Here is a 25627-nt window from a genome sequence, read left to right on the forward strand (position 1 = left end):
GGCGATCCCTTGATGCCTCAGAACATGTCCTACCAACCGATCCCTTCTTCTTGTCAAGTTGTGCCACAAACTCCTCTTCTCCCCAATCCTATTCAGTACCTCCTCATTAGTTATGTGATCTGCCCATCTAATCTTCAGCATTCTTCTGTAGCACCACATTTCGAAAGCTTCTATTCTCTTCTTGACCAAACTAGTTATTGTCCATGTTTCACTTCCGTACATGGCTACACTGCATACATATAACTTCAGAAACGACTTCCTGACATTTAAATCTCTACTCGATGTTAACAAATTTCTCTTCTTCAGAAACGCTTTCCTTGCCATTGCCAATCTACATTTTATTTCCTCTCTACTTCGACCATCATCAGTTATTTTGCTCCCCAGATAGCAAAAGTCCTTTATTTGGAATATATTACGCTTAAAATGATGGGGATTGGTGTTTTGTTGGCCTTATTAGATTTAAACGATGATTGTTTACTGGCTGTATATGGATACAGTATGATTACAAGTTTACTGTGCATTGCAGTTGTTGCTAATAATGAGAGTTTTAGATGTGGAGCCGACATAACACCAGTACATACAAACAGAGCTTATCATTTTAAGCTAGTGAAACTGCTTCATTGCAGCAAGTCAATAATATACTTACAAAATGATTGCACATGCAGAAACTTGGTGATTAAGTAGCCTCCAGAATTTACCTGCTCTGTAAGTAAAAGGAATGTAATGTGGCTAGATTTTATCCTTCCATTTACATCGAGAGTATTAAAGAACCTGTTAGTCATGGATTAGATGAAGATAGATGGGGATGCGAAGAAGATACCATACGCGTATTGGCCTTAAATGATGATGAAAATCCGTTTAAAGATAAAACATAAATGACCAGACGTTCAGTTGAACCCATTTCCACTTGAATGCAAGCCCAGCCATATACGAGTAGTGCAGCCACTGGTGTGTTGAGTAGGATGCTGCGAATACTGTCGGACTTCACGCCATTATTTCAACGTGGCACTCCCTGTGTACTGAAGACTTGCGAAACGTCGGAAACATCACCGTGGCGGCTTCCCGGAATTGCTGTAAGGTTTCCTTTGTAATCGCTGCGGTTGACTAAACACGTCGCGTTTCGTGCGGTTGCGCACATAGCTGCGGCTTTCTGGTGCGAGCATTGTGCTTAGTACTTTGATATGCTTGTTGTACTTAACAGTTATAGTAATGACAGAAGGCGGTGTAGCTGAAGGGCTAAATATGTCTCGTAGACATAAATGTCCGATGCAATTTACAAGTAGTCTAACTACTGTGTTTTTCTCCTGTCTTATCGGTCACTCCCGCTACATTACTTTAGTCCACTTAATGCTTAGCTCTGGGAACAGCGGATGGGGGGAAGCCTAACGCCTTGGGAATCCTTTTACGGTTAACGACCGGTGACCTGAAACAAAGCAGCATGGATGTCATTTTTAGGTGGTTTTCCATCCTCGTGAAGGCGTGTTGGGCTTTGTCACTATTTGCACCTGAATATCAAACGCCTGGAAAAATGTACACACAAAGAATGCGCGAGGCATACGGTGACGCATGACGTGTTCTTTCACTGTCATTATAGGTTAATTAAGGCGTAATTCGTGCTAACGTATGCTCATAGTTACGTGTTGTGGTAACTCTGTCAAGATGAACTCAAATGGGGAAGACAGATGGCGAAACATCATTTGACAAAGCGTAAATACCACGGAGGATAGGTAAAGTGTTGAAAGCGTGGAAGTAAAACACTTCCTAACAGCTCCCATGTGCCAGCTGTGATTAGATGACTTACTTCTTTGTACGGTTTAGACGCGTTGCTGCGATGGCTTTCGGTTTGCTGCCGGCAGAATAATTATTCTTCAGTATTCACTCGGGATAATCGTTAACTGACATTTTGCGAAATCATAAGGAACTAGAGCCGTTATTCTACGCCTCTTTTTCGACAGCATGGAGGAAACTGCTGGAAAAACTATATTCCTAAGAGTAACCATTGTAGAACGAGATTGTTAACAAATTGTACAGTCCGTAATTTCTCTTCGTCTGTCATTCGTGAGTGTAATGGGAAAGGTGGGGGGGGGGGGGGGTAATGGGAAGGAGGATTTTTAATAATCCTGCGTAGTATCCTCTGTTGCGGTCTGCACTCATGTTTGTGGATCATGCAGGGCCTACGCCAACTACCAAACGATGGCTGTTCGCATCGGATATCTATTTCGTCGCTTGTGAAGCATGGACATTATGTTCAGGTTCCCAGAGGACGGAGCGACAAGTACAAATTTCACAATTTGTTAAGGCTTAGCGGCTATTAAAGCTGATGTCGAGTGTCCTGAAATCGAAAAGAATAATCTACCAATAGTAGCGAAATGCATAAAGCCTTTCAGAAAATCGGTGCTTGGTTTAGGAACTTGCAATTGATATCGCCGAATAAACTACTGCGCGTATATAGGGCGGAAGGGGCCGTTATTGTTAATTATACAATTTGCATACAAAGTACTGGAATCAGGTGCAACACAAAAAATATCCAGGAGCACCCGTCGCTGTGGTTTGAAGTGAAACGACAACACAAAGCTAATTCTATGAAAAGCAGATGCCAGGCAGATACATCGGAAGAACCTTACTCAAATGTAACTCATCCGCGAAAGAGGTAGCTTACAAAACCCCAGTTCGACCGATATCGAGTATTGTGCGTCAGCCTGGGACGTTAGAAGGTACGATTAATGGAGAAGATACAAAGAAGAGCAGCGCGTTGATTTAGTTTTCGCGATATCGTCACGGAAATGCTACACTAACTTCAGTGGCAGGCGTTTTAACAGAAGCATTGTGCCTGACGAAGTTTATTGTTAAAATTTCGAAAGCGTTTGCTCGAAGAAGAGTCGAGCAACAAATACTTCCTTCCACGTGTATCTCTAAAATATCATAATGGTTAAATGTTAGAAATTCAAGCTCATGGTAGAGGAACGACAGTGGTTCTTCCAGATTAACATTCGTGAATGAAACAGGAAATGATAGAGGTGACTGAAAAGCACTCCCCTTCACACCATAAGAAGAGGATTTGGGAAGTACAGATGTCGGGGGGCACAATTAATGATTAATACTTGTTGTTCGTCATACAGTTGACACAAGTGAATACCAACCTTTCACTGGCAGCGAAAGGAGGATTTTAATTACAGAAAGAAAAGAATATGCGCAGACAGAACTGCACTTAGGCATTTTTGACGTAGCAGCAGAGTTAATTCAGCTGTTACTACTGTAAACGATCTTCCGTCTAGTCTAGCCCGTAAGCGTGCCCAAAGAAAAGACACGTTCGGGTTACAATAACTCTCTGAAAAACTTCAGAACTATGCTTCAGTAGTAATGAGTTAAGGCTGTTAAAGGCCTTAAGCACAATATAACCCCCTCACTAAATAAAAGCAACATTACAGACCTAATAGTAAGCACAAAAAGTGCATCCACAGCAGCTAAACTAAAACAACGAGAAAATGCTATAGCCCATAAGGCAAACATCATTATGAGAAATATTCACCAGAACAAAAGTTGCAATAAGATGAATAACGATCATAGGACATTATGTGACATAAACAAGAACTTTCAACCAAGGACGCCCTCGTTGTCAGAGCTGAAAAGGGCAGCACAGCTGTTGTCATATATGAATCAGATTCTATTAACAAAACTTGTGAATTCTTCAGAAAGAATAACATAAAAGATTAACATATGACCCTACTCCCAAATTCTGAGGTAAAATTACAGAGTTGCTTAGAAACTGCAACTTCTTGTTGACACCAACCGAAGCAAAGCACTGTATAGTGATAAACCCATCAGCACCAAAATTAACATCACCACCTAAGATCCATAAACGAGACTGTCCAATACGTCCCATTGTGAACTCCATAAATAGCCCAAGCTATAATATCACCAGAAAACTTGATGATATTATCCGAAAGGCATATGTATTCGAAAATAACTTCTCCATCAAAAACAGTCACGAGCTCATCAGTAGCATAAAAGATATCCCAAACCCAGTCACAACTAGATTTGCATCTCATAACATAGTCAACTTATATACAAACATACCTGTCAAAGAAACAATAAGTATAAAAAGAAATAAATTACTCAAACATGGAACAGTGGGTAGAGCTGAAATCTATGAACTAGAGATTCTGGAGCTTGTATTACCACTCAACTACTTTCTCTTCAACAAAAAATGGTTCACATGGCTATGAACACTGGGACTTCACTTCTGAGGCCATCAGTCCCCTAGAACTTGGAACTTAAACCTAACTAACCTAAGGGCATCACACACATACCCAAGGAAAGATTCGAACCTGCGACCTCTAGTGGCAGTAGTTTGCAGGCTTGCTAGCAGACGTATGTATTAATAATATTGAAAACAACATTTTTAGATACCAAGCCCAGCTAAAAGATAAGCTGTTTTACTACAGACGCTATGCTGGTGGCACACTCAATCTGTTCAGTGGAACAACAGAAGAAATAGAAAATCTAGCCAAAGAAATTAATAAATTACACAACAAAATTCAATTCATAGTAGAACATGAAACACCAGAAGGCATTAACTGTCTTGATTTAACAGTTCTCAAATAAAATAGAAAGCATAAATTTCAAATTTTCAGAAAGCCAACAACCACCAGTAGTACCATACACAAGTCCTCTTGCCATCCAGACCAACATAAAAAAAAGCATTCTTTAGAACAATGGTTAATCGCGTGCTCAAAATCTCAATGGACACAAGTGAAACAGAAAAAGAAACATAAATTATTGAATCAGTTGCCTCCAGCAATGGGTACAACCCTGCAGTAATAGATAAACTAATCCATACAGCAAAATTAAATCAACCAAACAGCTGAACAACCACCCACAAACAAGAAGACCACATTTATAAGCCTGCCTTTACTAGGGAAGATTTCTCACCAAATTGCCAACCTCTTCAAGACATGCAACAAAAATAAGCTGCTTCACTAACAACGAAATACAAAATAGAATCAATTGAATCATACACAGCACCAAAACTACTATACAACAGTATCAAAAGCCAGGTGTATACAAGCTCACACGCGACTCATGTCCAATCTTCTGCATTGGACAAACTGGTAGAAGCTTCACAACGAGATTTAAAGAACACACAGATGCACTCCGTCTTAACAACCTGAATAAATCCAACTTTGCACGATACTTTACCTTCTTTAAGAAATTGAAATATTTATCTACACAGATACAGCAACTGACCACTTGATGACCAAACTGAACTAATTTTTCCATCAGAACTTTGAAGATTTACTAGTTCAAAACAAGTAACCACTCAACCAACCCTAACATCATCTCCCCCCTCCCCCCCACAATCCCTCTCCTTACATCCTAACTACACTGGTTCAATGTAAATATGCTATCACAGAATAAAACCTTTACTATATTTCTAAATCGTAAAGCCCTCTACTGTTAAAATACATCAGTACTTTTATTCAAATTACCTCTAGCTGGAACAAACAGAATCTGCCTTTACCAATAAGCCAGCTCACGTTAATGTAAGAACAAAAATAAATCATCAGTTCACTTGAACTTTTGTTATTTTATTTTTAAATATAAAGAACACAGTCATACAAACAGCTAAAGTCCATTAGAAAGAATATAACTTTTATACGTATTACCTGAGCTAAAATAAACAAAATTTACTAATATTCCAGATCATATAAACGTCAGGACAGAAATAAGCCAACAGTTCATTTGAAGGTATGGCGATTCATTAAAACGTCTTCCATCTTCTTGTCACAGAGCCAGCACCCAGCATTATGCTTAAAATAATGATATAACCTTCAGAAACCATCTGAAGATGAATCTGAAAAGGTTCGAAAATCGGTTCATGGAATAATACATAATTATTCAAAAAAGTGACTGGTTGCAGTTTTATGTAACTTAGTTACATTCAATTAATAGTCACGGTTTCTAAAATATCCGTGATGGATAAGCTTAGCCGCTCTGAACTATTTCATCAGTAGTACATCAAGTAGATCAGATCGAAGAGCTATCTAGATAATAAAGCTCTTCAATCACGTTTCACATACTATTTGCAGCGCTAAAGGAATGTAGCACCACAGACAGGCTTAGAGGCCTTTAGATAAAGCAAATGTAGCAGCTGTAGAGGACGTTTAATTAAACATTATTGCATAATTTGCATATCATAATGTCCGTAGCTTAAACTTCGATGAAATCTGCAGCCATTCTTAACAGTACGCAATTTTCTTTGTTCTTAGCAGAAACTGTGCAAAAAAACACTTTCACACACTGTGGGCTGTACCCATCAGAAAATGCAAACTGGTTGTGACAATGGAATGAGGCGTCCGGCAAATAAAGGGGGAGGATAGGCAGTAAGATGGAGAACAGGTCGATACTTGTTTGTGTCCATATGGTTCCTTGACGTGCACCAAGTACGGTGAAGTGTTTTAATGAGATAACCGAGAAAAACACTCGTCGCCATTCAGATTTTGGTATCATTCAGATCTTACGTTCGTGAGAAGGAAATTGAGAAGGTGGTTTTGAAAATTTTCTTCCATCTCTCAGTGTTAATAGTGAGTCACATCATCTATACAGGGCGTTTAAAAAAGAATGGCTCGATTTCAAAACTCCATATTTATTGATAAAAACATACTACATACATGCGATAAATTTGCAAAATACCCATTAAATCTTGGAACTTTTAACCTGCTGTTAAAAATGTTCTGTGTCCTCTAGCATCAGGACGAACAACATCTAGACCATAGATAAATTTGTCAAACTTCACACAATGTATCTGCTTTTACAGAAGTTACGGCGGCCATTTTTCTGTTATTCACTTCTTCTATGTCACAGGTCAATGGGAGATGAACACACTTTCGCCGGCCGAAGTAGCCGTGCGGTTCTAGGCGCTGCAGTCTGGAACCGCGAGACCACTACGGCCGCAGGTTCGAATCCTGCCTCGGGCATGGATGTGTGTGATGTCCTTAGGTTAGTTAGGTTTAACTGGTTCCAAGTTCCAGGGGACTAATGACCTCAGAAGATAAGTTACATAGTGCTCAGAGCCATTTGAACACACTTTCACATATCCCCTTAAAAAAAGAAATGGCGTGGGGTCATGTCTGGCGATCTTGAAGGCCAAAAATTCAGGGCAGGGTCCCGGGGTCCCGTGCGCCGCATCCAGCGGTGAGGCAGTGTGTCACTGAGAAACTGACGTTCGTTCTTATGCCAGTGTGGTGGAGCTCCACCCTGTTGGAAAGTGAAGGCATCGGAGTCTCCTGAAGTTGTGGAAAAAGCCAATCTTGCAGCATTTTATAAGGCGCACGGGATCCCGAGACATTGCGCTGCATTCTTGGCCTCCAAGGTCGCCACACATGACCCCAAGCGATTTTTTCTTGTGGGGATATGTGAAAAACGTTGTTCAACTCTCCTTTACCTCGAGACATAGAAGAAGCAACTTCTGTAAAAACAGAAACATTGTTTCAAGTTTATGACGAATTTAGTTTCTAGATGCTGTAGCTCGTGGACCCAGAGAATTGTAATAGCATAGCTAAAACTTTAAGACTTTGTATTTTGCAAATCATCGCAAGTTTGTAGTAGTTTATTATCAATAAATATGGAGTTTTGAAATCGGACCATTCTTTTTCAAGAATCCTGTATTTTGGAATAGTAATAAGACCTAATTGTTTAGGAGTTCTTACTATTTAATGTTATATGACAACAGCCAGACACTTAAAGATGTCAGTCAGAATCTTTATGTAACGATACGTTAATAAAAAGTGATTCATGCTAAAGAATCATCTTAAATGTAAACGTATTAGCGTGCATGGTGCCTTTTTTCCGCTTTATTTATCATCGGAATGCTTTCCTGAAAAAGAATTGTATCTTATGACTTGTATTGTGATGTTTCGACAAGACAACCATTACGGAACGTAAGTGAATTACTTGTGGTGGACATATTAACATTTTGTTTTAAAACATTCGTCTGAAACATTGTATTATGCGCACTGTTCACTTCTGGTCCGTCGGTGCTGGCAAGTGCTGAGATCCTTCGCCACAAGCGTTTCACTGCCTCCGCTTCACATGAAAATATTCCCTACTTTCTGAGTACGCGATTAGACTTCGGGTATACAGCAAGATGTAGTTAATTTTTTTGTACTGATTTTTTTCTATTTTCTCTGTGTCACTCGAGAGCAATAGTTTTTGAGTGGTTGTAGCTGTTTAATACTAGCAGCCAACGAGGAAACACGTGGAGGCTCAGATATTAATACTTTCAGACAATTAGTACCACAGATCCTAAAAGAGTGAAGTTAAAAAAGATATGGTGTCTTCCAACAGTCTACTCCATGCCTTGGACACTGTAAGGTGCACCATGTTATACATTGTGATGTCTTGGGTCCGAGCGAATCTGAGGGGCGGATTGCTGGATTTACTGCAGCATAAACTGTAATTGCCATTAATTATACTGCCACCAAGTCGAATTTTCATTGCTGTTCTGATAGAGAGTCTCAGAGATTTTGATGTTATATAGACTGCATAACCGTTTGCAACGCGATTTTCAACTAAAGCAGTTTTGCTGTATTCTAAAATACGGTATTGTGTCTACGTTTGACGCGTCGCTCCGGTACACAGTTTAAAGTTATGTGACGTAGGACCTGCCACATAACGGAACGTTTGTAAATGTATGCCTAATGTAAATCCAGATCGCCCGTCCTCCGCAATTTGCTCCCACAGCGCTTTTTATGCCCAAAACGTCCACTACTTGGGGCGCCACAGCCTCCGTAAGAGAATGTCACACGTTCAATCCTCCAGAAGACAGTTCTCAGGTGAGGCCTAACTTGAACGAGAAATAGTATAAAAACGAATTGTATACCATTACTTTCAAAATCAGGTACGTTAGTAAGTATGCATTTGCTACAACCTCTTGATGCTACTCTTTGACCATAATTTCGTTGTCGCAGTGGTCTAATAACCTTCGTGGACGACTTGTCAATATTTGTTTGCCACTGAAGAAAACAGGAAGATTAGTTAGTGACTGAAAGGTTTATACGTCCACTCTGATTCTGTTACAAACGTTGAATATTCTAATGCTACTTTCGGGAACAACGACAACGCGCAGACTAACACCAATCGAGAAGATGGCTACGTTTAGGAATGCCTTTCAGAAATTAATGCATTGAATTGCGTTAGCTTACGGTGCACAACTTCCGGGTTTTGTACAGTATTTAATTTGTTACTATTAACTAGTCTCTCTGAATTAATACACCCTATTGCTGGCTGCGAATATGCTATCTTCTGTACTGCAGCGATGGTTTTCTACTAGCAGTAAGCCTGTAAGATGCTAAATCTAAATTTATGGAAAATATCTAATTGGCTCGGAGTTATCCTGTTGGAATCAAGGTGTTGAAAGATATTTTCATCGCCATTATTTTACTGATACTTATTTTTTTCGCCGCATAGTTAGGGCACGTGACGCGATTGATAGCACTGCCTCCGTTGGATGGAAACTGTAGGCTCTGTGGAGAGTTTACTTGACTTTCGGAGCAGTGAACTGCATGCTGGTACCGTGTTTTGCCGTCTTTCGGGAATATTTAATCTGCCTGCATTACACGTGTGCTTTGCCACATGGCTTCATTAAAATGGAGATTAACTATTCACGATATCCAATATGCGTAAAATACGCCCCATAAGAAAAAATATAATTATTCTCAGGATATTACTTTCATATTATTTGACGTTGTCAAATGTGTTGATAAGCGACCTGTTGTCTTAAAGCTATGGATTCAGAAAAACCGTTATTAAGCAGGTCGCAAATATAATTTAATTCGATTACTAGTTTCGGCTTATCTACAAGCCATCTTCAGGTCTGTAGTATAGAAAATTACATCTAAGTTGTACAGAAGATCAAATTTCTAATATGGAAGTTCCATCACACGATATGTACTATAACAGAATACATTTATTACTGTACAACTACCAATCGGCGGGACACTTGTCATAATTTGTGTGTACAGGACCTTTTGCTGAACAGTCCAATGGAACAATCATGTGAATTATCCTAAAAACATATTTAAATCGTGACAGTAATATTATAGTGCTAAGATACATTACTAGGAAATACGAGTTGAGACTACAACTGTTACGCAGAATAATAGTCGTCATATTTAATGCTTACTGACAATCAGTTTACATATTTGAACACTACAGTCATATTTGCAACATTACTTTAGAATAAAGTACTCATACTTTCGTATAGAAGTTGCTTATAGTTCATTTGGAGCGTAATTATACTTCGTTAAATTTACACATGTAATATGTGTTTACTAGTGCTTTCAACAGCTTCATGCTGCCTTGTTAATGGCACCCAACAAATTATATTTTACTCTTTCGTTTTGTGTAATTAATTATTCATGTTGTCATTATATTAATTGTTCGTTAGTTCTGCTAAGAGAAAAATTAGTTATTAGCGCCATCTGGTAGAACGTGACTTTCCGTAAGCCTTGACTAACACCATCAGTTAGTCTTCGGCCTGCCGCATTACGGGCACTCCCTTGTTTACCGAGGCTTGTTTCATGAGCGACACATGATGTTCATGTTGACATATGGAAGTTACATAGTACTGGTTTCTATTTTGGAACAGACATCTAGTTCTGCGGAGTCCGTAACAGTTACTGCTTCTAAGGCTACTGTAGAACATAATGTAGCAAATAGGATGGCCGTGTCCACATACGTGAACTATGTCATCATGTCACTGTCCAATTCACGTGACGAATTTTAGTCTCAATACATGTGACGAATTCAAGTCTCAGCTTCTATATTTCTCTGCACTATAAAGTTATTGTCATGATTTATATATGTTTTTAGGATAATTTACATCATGGTTCCATAGCTTTGCACAACAAACGAACGTCTTCGCACAAGTTGTCACGTGACCCGCCGTTTGGCAGTTGTAAACAAACCAGTGTAATTTGTTATGTATCGTGTGATGGAACTTGTATATAAACGATTCAAAACTATACGCCTCTTAGATGTAATTTTCTATATTATAGACCTGAAGATAGCTTGTAGATAACCAGCAATTACTAATAAAATAAAAAATTTGATATCTTGGCTATTAAAGATTTTTCTGAATTCACAAAGATTTCATATTAATTTCTTCGCTCACTAACAACGACACAGTCACCTTCCAACCTAACATACTTCGGACTACGCTGCAGACCAGTGTCACTACAGGCTGAAACCTCAAAAAATTATAGAAACGTTCTCGAGTTTCATTACATTGCATACGTCTGACGTTATTCGCCATAACGTTACGCCACGGATCAAATCAGACGTCTTGTATAGACAGATTAAATCGACACACTCTTCTGTCAACAACATGACACTATAGGAAACTACTACTCTTAGGATCTAGACGCACAAGATGTCGAAGTTGCATCAGTTAGAAAAAGGCTCGCATCTGTCCGCGGGCCACAGAAATCATCATCAATTAAAGTTAACTACATCCATTTGCAACCCCGAAGTCTAATCGACTCACAGTACGACGTTGCGACAGAGTGACGTGGATTCCTACACATTTTATGTTCCTGCCGGTTTGCAGTAACATTTCTATGATACATCTCACCATTCAGGATCCCGTGCTGGAGCGCACCTTTGGCCGGCAGGAACAACGGAGACAGGCAGCCTAAGCATATAACACGGCACAGTCGGACACAGCACTTCACAGGTCACTGTCGGAACTAGAACTGGCGGCGGTATCGCTGCCTCCGCACGGAGGCCGGCGTGTCAACACGCTGATTCGCAGGCGGGGCCGGTTTGCCGCGCTGTCATCTGCCCGCTGCCACCTGCCCCGTGGAGCGCACGCCGCGCGACTGCGGCCGCGCCGCGCCTCGCCGGCCTATGTACGACGACGCCCTACCCTCTTCCCTTCCCTGTTGCAGTGTTCTCCAAGGGCCAATGCGAGACGGGCCAGTACCGCTTCCTGGCCAAGAACGGCGGCTACGTGTGGGTCCTCACGCAGGCGACGCTCATCTACGGCAGCAAGAGCCAGAAGCCGCTCAGCGTGGTGTGCCTCAACTTCGTCATCAGGTACGTGACCGCGCGCACGCACGCCCCAGCCGCAGCCGCAGCCGGCGAGCGCCGACCCTGACACGGATCGGCAGCGGCGCGCCTCTGCTCTGCCGCACGTTCACCTCGCGCCGGCCGGCGGGGCTCATCCCGCACCTGGCCTCGCAGATCAAAGCGACCCTGGCTCACCTGGCACTCGCCGAGGCCCCGCTCTACTCGCGACGCTGGCTACGAAGGACGAGGCTCCGTTTCACATCCAATCCCGACCTCGCTAACAGCTTAACCATTTGAGCAACGCAGCTGCGAGACCGTAGCTTGCTCGCCAACTCTATCTAGGAGCACGACGTCGAACAAAAAATTTCCATACTTTACTCATGAGTACCGTACTCTTCATAGTGCCGAAAGAAATGTATTGATATCTTGCTGCACCAATGCTCATCTTTGATTTCAAAAAAATTAAAACAGATACTCTCTATCGACCCGAAGAGGGCAACGAATTCAGAACAGGGCTTTGCGACTCTCTCTTCAGATTCCTCGGAACTGTATGAAATGTATTTGCAGTTGCGAATTTGGACACCATCAGCTATATAATGGAATTACACTACTGGCCATTCAAATTGTTGCACCAACATTTTAGCCTCACTTCCTCTTACATTTGTACTCTACTGGCCATTAAAATTGAGACACCAAGAAGAAATGCAGATGATAAACGGGTATTCATTGGACAAATATATTGTACTGGAACTGACATGTGATTATATTTTCGCGCAATTTGGGTGCATAGATCCTGAGAAATCAGTAGCCAGAACAACCATCTCTGGACGTAATAACGGCCTTGATAGGCCTGGGCATTGAGTCAAATGGAGCTTGGGTGGCATGTACAGGTACAGCTACCCATGCAGCTTCAACACGATACCGCAGTTCATCAAGAGTAGTGACTCGCTTATTGTGACGAACCAGTTGCTCGGCCACCATTGACTAGACGTTTTGAATTGGTGAGAGATCTGGAGAATATGCTGCCGCAGGGCAGCAGTCGAACATTTTCTGTATTCAGAAAGGCCCGTACAGGACCTGCAACGTGCGGTCGTGCATTATCCTGCTAAAATGTAGGCTTTCGCAGGGATCGAATTAAGGTTAGAGCCACGGGTCGTAACACATCTGAAATGTAACGTCCACTGTTCAAAGCGCCGTCAATACGAACAAGAGGTGACCGAGACGTGTAACCAATGGCACCCCATACCATCACGCCGGGTGATAACGCCAGTATGGCGATGACATTTACACGCATCCAACGTGGGTTCACCGCGATGTCGCCAAACACAGATGCGACCATCATGATGCTGTAAACAGAACCTGGATTCATCCGAAAAAATGGCGTTTTGCCATTCGTTCATCCAGGTTCGTCGTTGAGTGCACCATCGTAGGGACTCCTGTCTGTGATGCAACATCAAGGGTAACGGCAGCCATGGTCTCCGAGCTGATAGTCCATCCTGCTGCAAACATCGTCGAACTGTTCGTGCAGATGGTTGTTGTTTTGCAAACGTCCCCATCTGCTCACTCAGGGATCGAGAGGTGGCTTGCACGATCCGTTACAGCCATGCAGATAATATGCCTGTTATCTCGACTGCTAGTGATACGATGCCGTTGGGATCCAGCACAGCGTTCCGTATTACCCTCCTGAACCCACCGATTCCGTATTCTGCTAACAGTCATTGGATGTCGACCAACGTCAGCAGCAATGTCGCGATACGATAAACCGCGATCGCGATAGGCTACAATCCGACCTTTATCAAAGTCGGAAACGTGATGGTACGCATTTTTCCTCCTTACACGAGGCATCACAACATCGTTTCACCAGGCAACGCCGGTTAACTGCTGTTTGTGTTGAATGCTCTGAAAAGCTAATCATTTGCATATCACAGCATCTTCTTACTGTCGGTTAAATTTCGCGTCTGTAGAACGTCATCTTCGTGGTGTAGCAATTTTAATGGCCAGTAGTGTACAATGAAAATTCGTGTCGGACCAGCACTCGGAACCAATATTTTCCTCTTACCACGAGCGGTCGCATTACTGTTAGGCTATCCGACAACGCTTCGCGCCAGACCCATACTTCATATGTTGTGAACCACGTGTCTACAACCTACAGTCGTACATCTATTATGTATATTCCTATACAGGGGAGACATTTCAATTGAAAGTCTCTTGTCCGGTGGCGGTGGATAAAAAAGATATTGCAGTGTCTATATTGTTCAGAAGTACGATGCAATGTCCCTTCGCATAGCCTAATGCTGAGGCGACCACTCTCGATAAGCGAGAAACCCGTGTTTGAGTCCCAGTCCATCTTCACTGTCGTCATTCCATTATACAGCTGATGGTTGTCGATATTGGCAACTGGGAATACATTTCATGTGTTAATGATTGTAGCCGCCGCAGTGCCTGTTCATTGGGACACGTGGAAGGAACATCGCATCGTATCTCTTAACAACACAGAGAATGCAATACGGTAGTCCCCCGGAACGTCTATCGCGAGAATTGTACCTACTGGCTGACGTACCGCGACTGAAAGAACGGCAACGAGAAACTTCAAGTACGTTCTACAACGTACTGCTAGCTCTGCAGATACAGGGTGTCTCAGGAGGAATAGTCAGTCGTCAGGGATAGGACAGGAAACTCATTTGAAGCTAATTATGTCATATGGACATAATGCACTATTCTGAATGGTTTCCGAGAAAGAACACATTAATGTATACATGTTCTTTTGACAACTGGGTGGCATATCTTTCCCATCCAACCTCTTTGACGTTTTATTTAAGCCAAACTTACCTCGTTTCTTTCACCTCTTTGCTCGGGATCTTTATATGCCATTAAACTACCCAGTGAACGAACAGTTGCCCACGGCGTATTATGAGTGAAATTGTTGGAGAGATTGAGAATGTATCAAAGAGAAGAATCGGTTAACTGTGTTTGTACATGCGCCGGCTAAAATATCACACATCTACACAAATTAAGAATATAACGATGTGGTATGTGTTTACCGCTTCTGCGATGGTAATACTCCTGCTGCTGTCGAAGAATACCTCGGCGTTTCCGTACGGGTCGAATTCCTGATCGTAGAGTGTTTATTAGTTTTTTTTAGCATATAGCTTGCTACAGGTATAGTCTTCCAAGTTCCCGTTTTTCTTCCGAACGAGTAGTTCAACAGCCTGTGGATGAACAGTAACACATTGTACAGAATATAAATAACAATGTACATTAAATGTTTTATATCAGGGAAACCGTTCGGAATAGCTCGTGGTTACATGCTGAACTCTTTGCTTCAAATAATCGTTCCGGTCATATCCCTGAATAATCGCCTGCAAGGACCCACTATATACGCACCTGGAGTTTGGAATACAAAGGCTAGTATCGCCTCACTCTACAGTGATCACACCACCTTCAGGACTAACATGTTGCGACAGGGGAAAAAAAAAAACCGGAAAAATTACTACTTAGGTAGCGACAATAAGTTCCAAAAAATCTGTTACAAGTAACTATAGCCATACGTATGGAACAGACGTAAAACAACGCAAGACGGTGGAAGTTAAGACACGGGGTTAAAATTTCATATTAAACTGGAAGTTGAGAGTTTCCAGTATTAAAACTCTCGTCGTCGTCTCTCCATCGTTTCAGTTTCTCAATCACTGTTTTTTAACTGTATCTGTGATAGATACAGTCGATTTTCATAAGTTTTGAATAGAATAAAACACGAGTCAAATAAGGCAATGTTTTCATAAATGCTGTTTCGTGTTTGAGGTATTTCTGTTCGTTATTATCCAGTTTATCAAAATACTGCTAAGCTTCACTTTTGGTAGGCGCCATTCTGTCTGCTGATTCAGTAATTCTTGCACCTAAACTGTTTTAAACAGCAATACGAAAACAAAGTAATAAGTCAAATAGTGAAAATAATTTGACTCCAAGTGAACCAGTTGTGATCAAAACGTTGCCTGCATTGGCAAATCTTCTTAAATGTTTTCGTACAATCATTCTTCGCTCGCAGTGACATTGCTCGTCCAGTTGAAACTGAATCACGTGGTCAAAATTTTGAGTACATAATAAGAAAGAAAGAAATAGTTACTACGATCATTCCGTACGATACCTCTTACTAAGCACTGATGAGAATAAAAGTATCAGCTTAAAAGTATCGAATGAAAGAGTATAGGTATAGAGTTGGAAGTACTAGCTATCATGTATCATAGATACTTTTCCCTGTACCTATCCTCGGCTCCAGTTGTAGTAATGAAAGAATTATGACAACTTCTTCACCGCATAAGTGCACTTATACACCCAACGTCTCCAGCTACCTGCTGGATATTATCCCGCCTTTCCCTACAGCTTTTGCCCTCTGTGCCACTCACTAGTGCCCTGTGATTCATTTCCTCACGTCATAGCAATTGTCCCATCAGACTTTCCCTTCTTCTAGCAAATGTTGAAATACCACATTAATTTTCGTCTTCTCAATATACATAGTCATCAGTATCCCACTTCTCAAGCTCCTCGATTCTCTCTTTTTCCAGTTTCCCACGGTGCATGATTGGCTTCCATGCAGTGCTGTGCGCCAGACGTATATTGTCAGAAATTTCTACCTCAAATTAAGACCTATCTTTGATACCTGTAGACTTCTTTTGGCGAGGAAATCCCTCTTCATAATAGTTTGCTTCTTATACTCTCTTTGCTTTGCCCGTCACGCATTATTTTGCTTTCGAGGTAGAAGAAATCGCTCACTCACGATTTCAAATTTTGATCTTAAGTTTGTCGCTAAGAGCATTTATGCTACTCGCTTTCGTGTTTCTTTCTTTTACTCTCAATTTATGTTCTGTGTGTTCAGCAGATCCTTTTAGTCTTCCTCGTTTTCACTGGGGTAGCAATGCCATCAACGAAACTTGTCAGTCATATTATTTGACGATGAATTTTAATGTGAACAGTATGGAAGAAAGATTATATGTTTGCCTTATCCTCTTTCTAATCCGAACGCTTCACGTTTGGTTTGCCATTCTTATTACTCCTCCTCTTGTTTTATGTTGCACGTCTTTCCCTATAACATCACTTACCTCTCTGAGAATTTCGAACATCTTGCACCATTTCACATTGCCAAACACTTTTCCTAGGTCTACAAATTGTTATAAAATATCTCGATTTTTCTTAAGTCTTCCCTCCATTGTCAAAAAAAAAAAAACTTCAAAATTGCCCCTCCTTTGCCTTTACGTATCCTCGAGTAAAACGTGTAACCGATCCTCTGTTTTCTTTTCCGTTGTTCTGCACATTACGCTTGTCAGCAACTTGCGTGCATGAGCTGTTAAGGTGATTGTGCGATAATCCTCTCGTTTATCTGCGTTTGATATCTCCGGTATTGTGTGAATGATAGTCTTGAAAGTCCGATGGTATGTCTGCAGTGACACAAATTCCGCACCGACACGCCACAAAAACAAAATTAGAAATGTGAATTCGAATCACACGATCGCCTGGGAATTTTCAGCCCTCTGTTTGCAAGTTCTTTCAGTCGGACGCCACTTCGACGAGTGTTGTGCTCCTAATCTGTCCCAGTTATCTTTCCGGGAGTTCCATATTTTCACTTCATTGATACGTGAAGGCTAGCGTAAAAGCGGACTGGCCGCGCCATGTCACGTTTTGCGCGGCCCCTCCCGCCGGAAGTTCGAGCCCTCTCTCGGGCATGGCTGTGTGTGTTGTTCTTAGCATAAGTTAGTTTAAGTAGTGTGTAAGTCTAGGGACCGATGACTTCAGCAGTTTGGTCCCTTTGAACATTTGAAAAACATACTGACGAATTAAGATGTCCCTGGAACTTTACCATTAGAGCACTAAGCCCGACATATAAAATATTTAAGACTGGTCAAGATGGCGTAGTGATAAAGACACAGGACTTGTTTTACGAAGGAAGGCAGTTCAGACACCTGGTCGAACATCCAAATACAAGTATTCCGCAGTTTCCTCAAATCACTTCAGATGAATGCCGTAATGGCTCCTTTGAAAAGAACTTGACCCATTTCCTTCTCCAAACTTCTCCGATCCGAGCTTGTGGTGCCGACAATAATCTTAATGTCAATGCGACTTTGATAATTAGGATGGACGCCCAGTCCATCCCCCGTCAGTCTAGAAAGACGGGGTTAAGAAAAAATAGAGAAATATTTGGAAGATGGTTTTAATACTTCAAGGTGGTTTACACAGTCTCCTCGGGCTTGAGTATAACGGACAGTAGTTCATACAACCACTTGGAACTGTCAGAAAAAGTACTTCTTTGGGATGTTGTTCATTCCACGCGTCACATTGTCTTGAATTACGGGTGTGTCCTGAAAGCGTTGACCCTTCAAGTGAATTTCTGGAATTTATCGTTTTGTAGTAGGTTCATATTGCTGACACCAAATCTCATCATCCCTCGCATTTTTTCGGAAAAAAAATGTCCACGTTTCTTATTTCAATCAAGTGACTGCAGACGTCCACGCGTCTATTTGTTCGGGAGTCGGGGTGTGTGCCACAAACTTTGTACACAGTTTTCTCTTTTTCAAAACAATACGGAGAATGCTTTAAACTCTAAATCAAGAGATGTTGCGCCATTGCTATGTGCGAGACAGTTACGTTGACACACTACGGTCACATGTCCATTACTTAAAAGCTGCACGTTTACAGCTGACTGGTCGAATGCACTTGTGTTGTTTACAGTTGTTAGTTGAAGCTGCTACCGTAGTAACTGCGTTGATGTCGCCTATACACCAGGAATAAATTCAGTGTCGGAACTTCTTGGGCAGACAGTGTACAGTAGTCAGAGTGAATGTTGCTTATTACTTTATTGTCTATAATAGGAAACAAAGTTGGTTTTGTTTTATCAGATACAGTCACAAGAAGACGAAAATCTCCACTTGACAAACACAAACAAAAAATAAAATAAAATAAAATAAATGTTACGAAAAATCCACTGCAGGCACTACAGTTTCTTCTGATGTCATCTTGCATAATAAATTCTTTATGTACCAGTTTGCCCTCCTCGTAACTAGAGACACTTTTGTATGCGGTTAGGCATATTCTTTACCATATAGTCCAGGAAAACCTGTTGGTTATTGCTCCATTCCTCCACAGCGACCTCTGTGGTCTCTCTTGTGAAAAGGCCGATTTCTAGGTGCTCGTTATAGCGTGGCCTATCCATTTTCAATGCAACTGAGATTTGGAGAATGTGGAGGTCATTCCATTGTTTGTCTGCTGCATTAGGAAGGTGTTTAGAAGATTGTGGCGATGGGAGCTTGCATTGTCGTCCATCAGCGTAAATCACGCTCCAGTATGTTTACCAAACGGGGTCACAGTGCATGCAAGGATTCCGTCCCGACAATTCACATCAGTCATCTTCTCGTGTATTGGCACAACACGTGTTCTGCTGCCATATGTGATTGCACACTGAAACATGACTGAACCGCCTTCATAAAGGTGGCGGTCTACGAGAGAATTCAGTGTAAACGTTTTCTTCGGTGCCTCCACACACGAATATCAATATTGTCAGGGTCTCATCAGAAAAGAGCGTTGTGTCCAACTGCCGTGTAGCCCGCAAAGAATCATTTCGCGTCCCTGCGACGCAAGCCTCTCTGCGAGCTCGATGTAGAGGAGGAGCCTCAAGGTCTTCTGATGTGTAATCCTTACTCTTGGAGCCCATTTCCTATCATTTGTGTTGACACCTGCAGTCCTGTAGCTGTTTGGAACTATCGCTGTAGACGTGTCGTATCGTGTTGGTAGTGTCTATTTGCTGTTATATGCCTCTCTCCGATGTTATTCAATCTGTATATTGAGTAAGCAGTAAAGGAAACAAAAGAAAAATTCGGAGAAGGTATTAAAATCCATGGAGAAGAAATAAAAACTTGGAGGTTCGCCGATGACATTGTAATTCTGTCAGAGACAGCAAAGGACTTGGAAGAGCAGTTGAACGGAATAAACAGTGTCTTGAAAGGAGGATGTAAGATGAACATCAACAAAAGCAAAACGAGGATAATGGAATGTAGTCGAATTAAGTCGGGTGATGCTGAGGGAATCAGATTAGTAAATGAGACACTTAAAGTAGTAAAGGAGTTTTGATATTTGGGGAGCAAAATAACTGATGATGATCGAAGTAGAGAGGATATAAAATGTAGACTGGTAATGGCAAGGAAAGCGCTTCTGAAGAAGAAAAATTTGTAGACATCGAGTGTAGATTTAAATGTCAGGAAGTCGTTTCTGAATGTATTTTATGGAGTGTAGCCATGTATGGAAGTGATACGTGGACGATAAATAGTCTAGACAAAAAGAGAATAGAAGCTTTTAAAATGTGGTGCTACAGAAACATGCTGAAGATTAGATGGGTAGATCACTTAACTAATGAGGAGGTATTGAATAGAATTGGGGAGAAGAGGATTTTGTGGCACAAGTTGACTAGAAGAAGGGATCGGTTGGTAGGACATGTCCTGAGGCATCAAGGGATCACCGATTTAGTACTGGAGGGCAGCGTGGAGGGTAAAAATCGTAAAGGGAGACCAAGATATGAATACACTAAGCAGATTCAGAAGGATGTAGGTTGCAGTAGGTACTGGGAGATGAAGGAGCTTGCACTGGGTAGAGTAGCATGGAGAGCTGCATCAAACCAGTCTCAGGACTGAAGACCACAACAACAATATTCCGATATCAGTCCTGCACACCTGTTCTTTTTTTTCCGCGGTCACTAGTGTGACTGGTCCTGTCGCTAGAAACTTGTTCTAGATTCTAGAGACATTACTCTGACTCACAGCGACGTCACTTCAACGTACACCTGTGCCATTCGCAACCTCAGTGACTATACAGAGCCTCTGATCGTACGTTATTGTTGTCCAAACTATCCTGAAGCAACACAACTCTCTTGATGATGCACAGCATAAGTACTGCAATGGTTACAGGTGACAATGTTGCCACAGATTGCACATAATTCCCCCCTCGTAGTGGAAATATGGACTGTTTCCGCTATAGTTACATTAAAAAGAAACCTGTGTGTTGACATTATAACGTTTTTCTGGATCACATTGTTCAGTTTTACAGTTTCAGCAGCATGTAACTTTTGTTTTGAACACTGTATATCGTGCAGTCTGATGGTGGAGTCTAATTTCTGAGGGCAGTACCCTGCATTGCGCGCTTGCAGTAAAACCCCGAGTGCACCCAAACTGCGACGCAGCCGATGACTAGGGCGAGCGTGCGACACTGGAGCTGGTGGTAACGCGAACCGCGGTAGGGCGGCTGTCGTGGTCTCGGCTATGGCGGCCTGTCTATCGCAGACGGCGACAGCGACAGCAGCGCGCCGCTGCAGCCGGTTTTCCCAGGGGCACTCAACGTATCTGCGTTACAGCGCCCCGCCGCTAATAGCCACCAAAATGCTCTCTCAAGCCGCAGCCATTTTGTCGCATTTCCCGCACCTTTTGTCCCTCGCATTTGTGACAAGGTTCCACGCCCTCAGTTGCTGCCTGCAGTAGTAGTGCCTTCTGTACGTTTGCAACAGTAGCTTCAGAGCCATACTGAGGTGATCCTGCGTCCTTGGCGGAATTCTAAAGCTACTTCCAACCGTAAAACAACCTTTCTACAGTTTTTTCTGTGCAAATTCAGTAAATTTTTTAAATTTCGCAACGTGTTTAATAAAAATAAAGTATTATAGACAAGCAGTACTTACATAAGCTATATTGACGAGAAGTATTACACATCTTATGTGTTTGTGTGTGTCTCGGAACTCCGCCCAGACACTGGACTGAAGTGGACTAAATTTGGCAGACAAACTTCTTGCTCTGAGAGGACCAACATAGGGGGTTTTATAGCGCACTAGCTCTAACGTTTACGGAGATATAGATATGTGACGATTTTAAGTCCCAGCCGTATAGGCTGCCCTGCGCAACAGATATGCTGTGTGGGAATAGTATCAACCTGCTCTGCAGAGCACCGTACACGTCATGCCCCTTAGGGGCAATTGGGTAGGCAACCTGCCATACGTGGATGTATTGCCCTCACCCCTCTCCCCAGCGTACGTTCCTCCATTCCCATCTTTCCACAGACAACAATGTGTCACTTCCGAGGTGCATCATAGCAAGTATGCTGCATGCATTGCGATTGTACACACAGAGAGTGCTCCACGTCGTGAGGTCACCAGATGTACGCCAGGCTCTTAGCACAGGCATGTCCCACTGTACTCATCCAATGAGGAATACTTTACATTTTCGTCCCTCGTATACCTACTATGTACAAATGCTACGTTCATTACGGCATGGACGAAATATTACATTGTGCGACTTGGTTGAGTGGCATTGGCACATTCCGACGCTGGACGTTCTGGTGGACATGTGCAGGGGAACGTTGAGATGGATAGAAAAGAGGGGACAGGAGGGGATAGACAGTGAGAGAGAGAGAGAATGTGGAGGAGGTGGGCAGAGAGAGAGAATGTGGAGGAGGTGGGCAGAGAGAGAGAGAGAGAGAGAGAGAGAGAGAGAGAGAGAGAGAGAGAGAGAGAGAGAGAGAGAGAGAGAGAGAGGACTAGATGGACTGGTGGAGTGGGGAGGTGGAGATGGACGGAAAGAGATGGGCTGAGAAGTGGAAGAGGAAGATGACAGATGGGGGTGCGAGGACGTAGTGGACAGAGAAGGTTAGGAGGAGATGGACCAAGAGTTGTGAACATTTCAAATGACATACACGTACACAGGTGAAGCCACAGGGAAAAGTCTAGTATCCAATTAAATGTTGCATTCTAGTAAATACACTACAAATTGTGGTGGAGATCTCTTCTGAGCAGGGCGTTTCAAGGCATCCCAGATATGCTCAATAATGTTCATGTCTGGGGAGTTTGGTGGCCAGCGGAAGTGTTTAATCTCAGAAGAGTATTCGTGGAGCCACTCTGTAGCAATTCTGGAGGTGTGGGGTGTGGCATTGTCTTGTTGGAATTGCCCAAATCCGTCGGAATGCACAATGGACATGAATGGATGCAGGTGATCAGACAGTATGCTTACGTACGTTTTTGTCACCTGTCATAGTCGTACCTAGACATATCAGGCGTCCTATATTACTCCAACTGCACTCGCCCAACAGCATTGCAGAGCCTCCACCAGCTTGAACAGTCCGCTGCTGTCATGCAGCGTCCATGGATTCATGAGGTTGTCTCCATATCCGTACACGTCCATCCTCTTGATACAATTTGAAACGAGACTCGTTCGATCAGGCAAAATGTTCCCAGTCGTGAACAGTCCAATGTTGGCGTTGACGGACCCACACGAGGCGTAAAGCTTTGTGTCGTGCAGTCATCAAGGGTACACGAGTGGGCCTTCGGCTCGGTAAGCCCATATCGATAATGTTTCGTTGAATAGTTCTCGCTCTGACACTTGTTGATTGCCCAGCCTTGAATTCCGCAGCAATATGCGGAAGGGTTGCACTTTTGTCACATTGAACGATTCTCGATTATCTTCAGTTGTCGTCGGTCTCGTTCTTTTTTCCGGCCGCAGTGATGTCGGAGATTTGATGTTCTATTGGATCCCTGATATTCTCGGCACACTCGTGAAATGGTCGTACGGGAAAATACCCTCTTCATTGCTACCTCGGAAATGCTGTGTCGCATCGCTTGTCCGCCGACTATAACACCGCGTTCAAATTCATTTAAATCTTGATACCCTGCCATTGAAGCAACTGTAACCGATCTTACAGCTGCACCAGGTAGTTGACTGATATAGGCGTTGCCGACCGCAGCGCCGTATCCTGCCTGTTTACGTATCTGTGTATTTGAATACGCATGCCTCTTTCCAGTTTCTTTGGCGCTTCAGCGTATGTTCGACTACGCGGAGGAGTTGTTGTGTTGTTGAGTGGTGATTCCTAAAGCCGAATTGCTCCAGTCTTAGGGTGCCATTGGTGATGCAGTGCCTAGTGATGCGTTGTAGTGTTACCTTCTAAACGTCTTAACAGCATCTAACCTCCCTTTTATAGAAACCGCCACCGCGACCACTAAGGCAGTGGTTTTGTCAGCCCTTGGTACCTCCCAAAAATCTTCGACCCGCTGCACGCTGTGACTACCGCTAGCAGTAATGAGAAAGGACGAACAGACGGCGCTGTAAAGGTTAATTAAATGCAGAGACCTAATTGGAGCTGTAGCGATTCTGAGAAGAAATGGTGATCACGGTTGAATAGCACATGCTTACGGGAACCGTACTAGTAAGAGTGGAATAAATAAATAAATGAAAGAAATACAGCAGTATTCAACAGAGGATCGCGGCCCGTAACCTTTTTACAGTAGCTACAAAGCTAATTAATCCCCAAATTTTAAACCTTTAAGACAATTGCATATATGAATGAGGATGTAATTTACTCGGAAGACGTTGCACATAAATCGCCTTTGTTTATCGTGGACTAACTTTTATCTTGTTGCTGTGCAATAGTCGGTCACAGAATGCAAAAATGCAGCCAGAGGAAGATAAATGATTTAGATGAGTTCACACTTTGCGTAGATCGCTGTGTGTCATCCCGTTGTGCTGTGTCAGTTGACTGGTTTTTATTGTAAGGTGACCTCTTAATAGACCTCGGCGAGACGGGTTAACTTCCGCTGCCCGTTTCGTCTGATCAGACACGGGAACAACAGCCTCAGCACAACGTTTCCACCTGGAATTATGTCCGAATACCAAGCAGTTACGACTATGAGGTACAATTTATACCTCCCCCAATAATTTCCTTGACTGATAAGAGACGGTAGACCTAATACCAGAATCACTAGCGTAGCTTGGGAATGAGTACCTGTGTAATAAACCATTATTACAAATCTCATTTAGTAGTTTACGTCGGTCAATATCAAGTATTGTTTCCTCTCCCGAAACGCGTTAGTAACTGCAAAATAATTCTACACCACCAAATTTGTCTTAACACGCAGTACCAGTTTGTGGATTCCAGTTTGCCCTTCGCGATAATGAATTCTCGATCCCCTGCAGTGGAGCACGATACATGTAGGGCACATGACGTTGCCGTTACGTGGAAGCTTGTGTCACATGAAGATCACAGACGTATACAAGGTGTTTCTCGTTTCATGTTACACACTTCTAGAGGTTGTATAGGGGCTTAGTAGATAAAGTTTTACATAGAAACCCATGTCCGAGGAGCTAGTCAGTCGCGCGCTACATGTTTCTTACGTAGTTAGCCTGATATGGTGGGCTACCCACGTTCATGAATTGTAACGATGATGCGATGTCACGTGTTGTCTGTTTCCATCTGTCTTGTTTTCATTCTTACTGGTGGTGCATCAGGTGACATTATAGTGACTAGTACTGCAGTAACAGTACGCCTGAGAACACGTTCGCAGAATATATCGATATGTTGTGAATTCACGGTGAAACTCTTCGTAATGGAAGCCTGTACCACGAGTACTTTCCAAATCGTGTGACTTCATCTCACCCCATGTTTGCAGCAGTAGAACAACGGCTGCGAGACAGTAAGAGATTCACAAGCAATAGATCAAACTGTGGTATTCCAAGAAGGCGGCGCACTGTTGAAGAGAACCAATCGACGCGTA

At 42.5% G+C, this 25627-nt stretch overlaps 1 protein-coding gene across 3 annotated transcripts in view; it reads left to right on the forward strand.

Annotated features, from left to right (window-relative positions):
- The window catches only part of LOC126348760 (protein similar-like), a 663779-nt gene that overhangs the window by 494257 nt on the left and 143895 nt on the right, over positions 1-25627 (forward strand). For all 3 annotated transcript variants that reach the window (XM_050002384.1, XM_050002382.1, XM_050002383.1), the window contains exon 7: positions 11949-12096. In XM_050002384.1, coding sequence (XP_049858341.1) covers positions 11949-12096 — 148 coding nt within the window. The remainder of the gene's footprint in view (positions 1-11948; positions 12097-25627) is intronic.

The sequence above is a fragment of the Schistocerca gregaria genome, chromosome 1, assembly GCF_023897955.1.
Source record: "Schistocerca gregaria isolate iqSchGreg1 chromosome 1, iqSchGreg1.2, whole genome shotgun sequence".
In the NCBI taxonomy this organism is placed as follows: domain Eukaryota; kingdom Metazoa; phylum Arthropoda; class Insecta; order Orthoptera; family Acrididae; genus Schistocerca; species Schistocerca gregaria.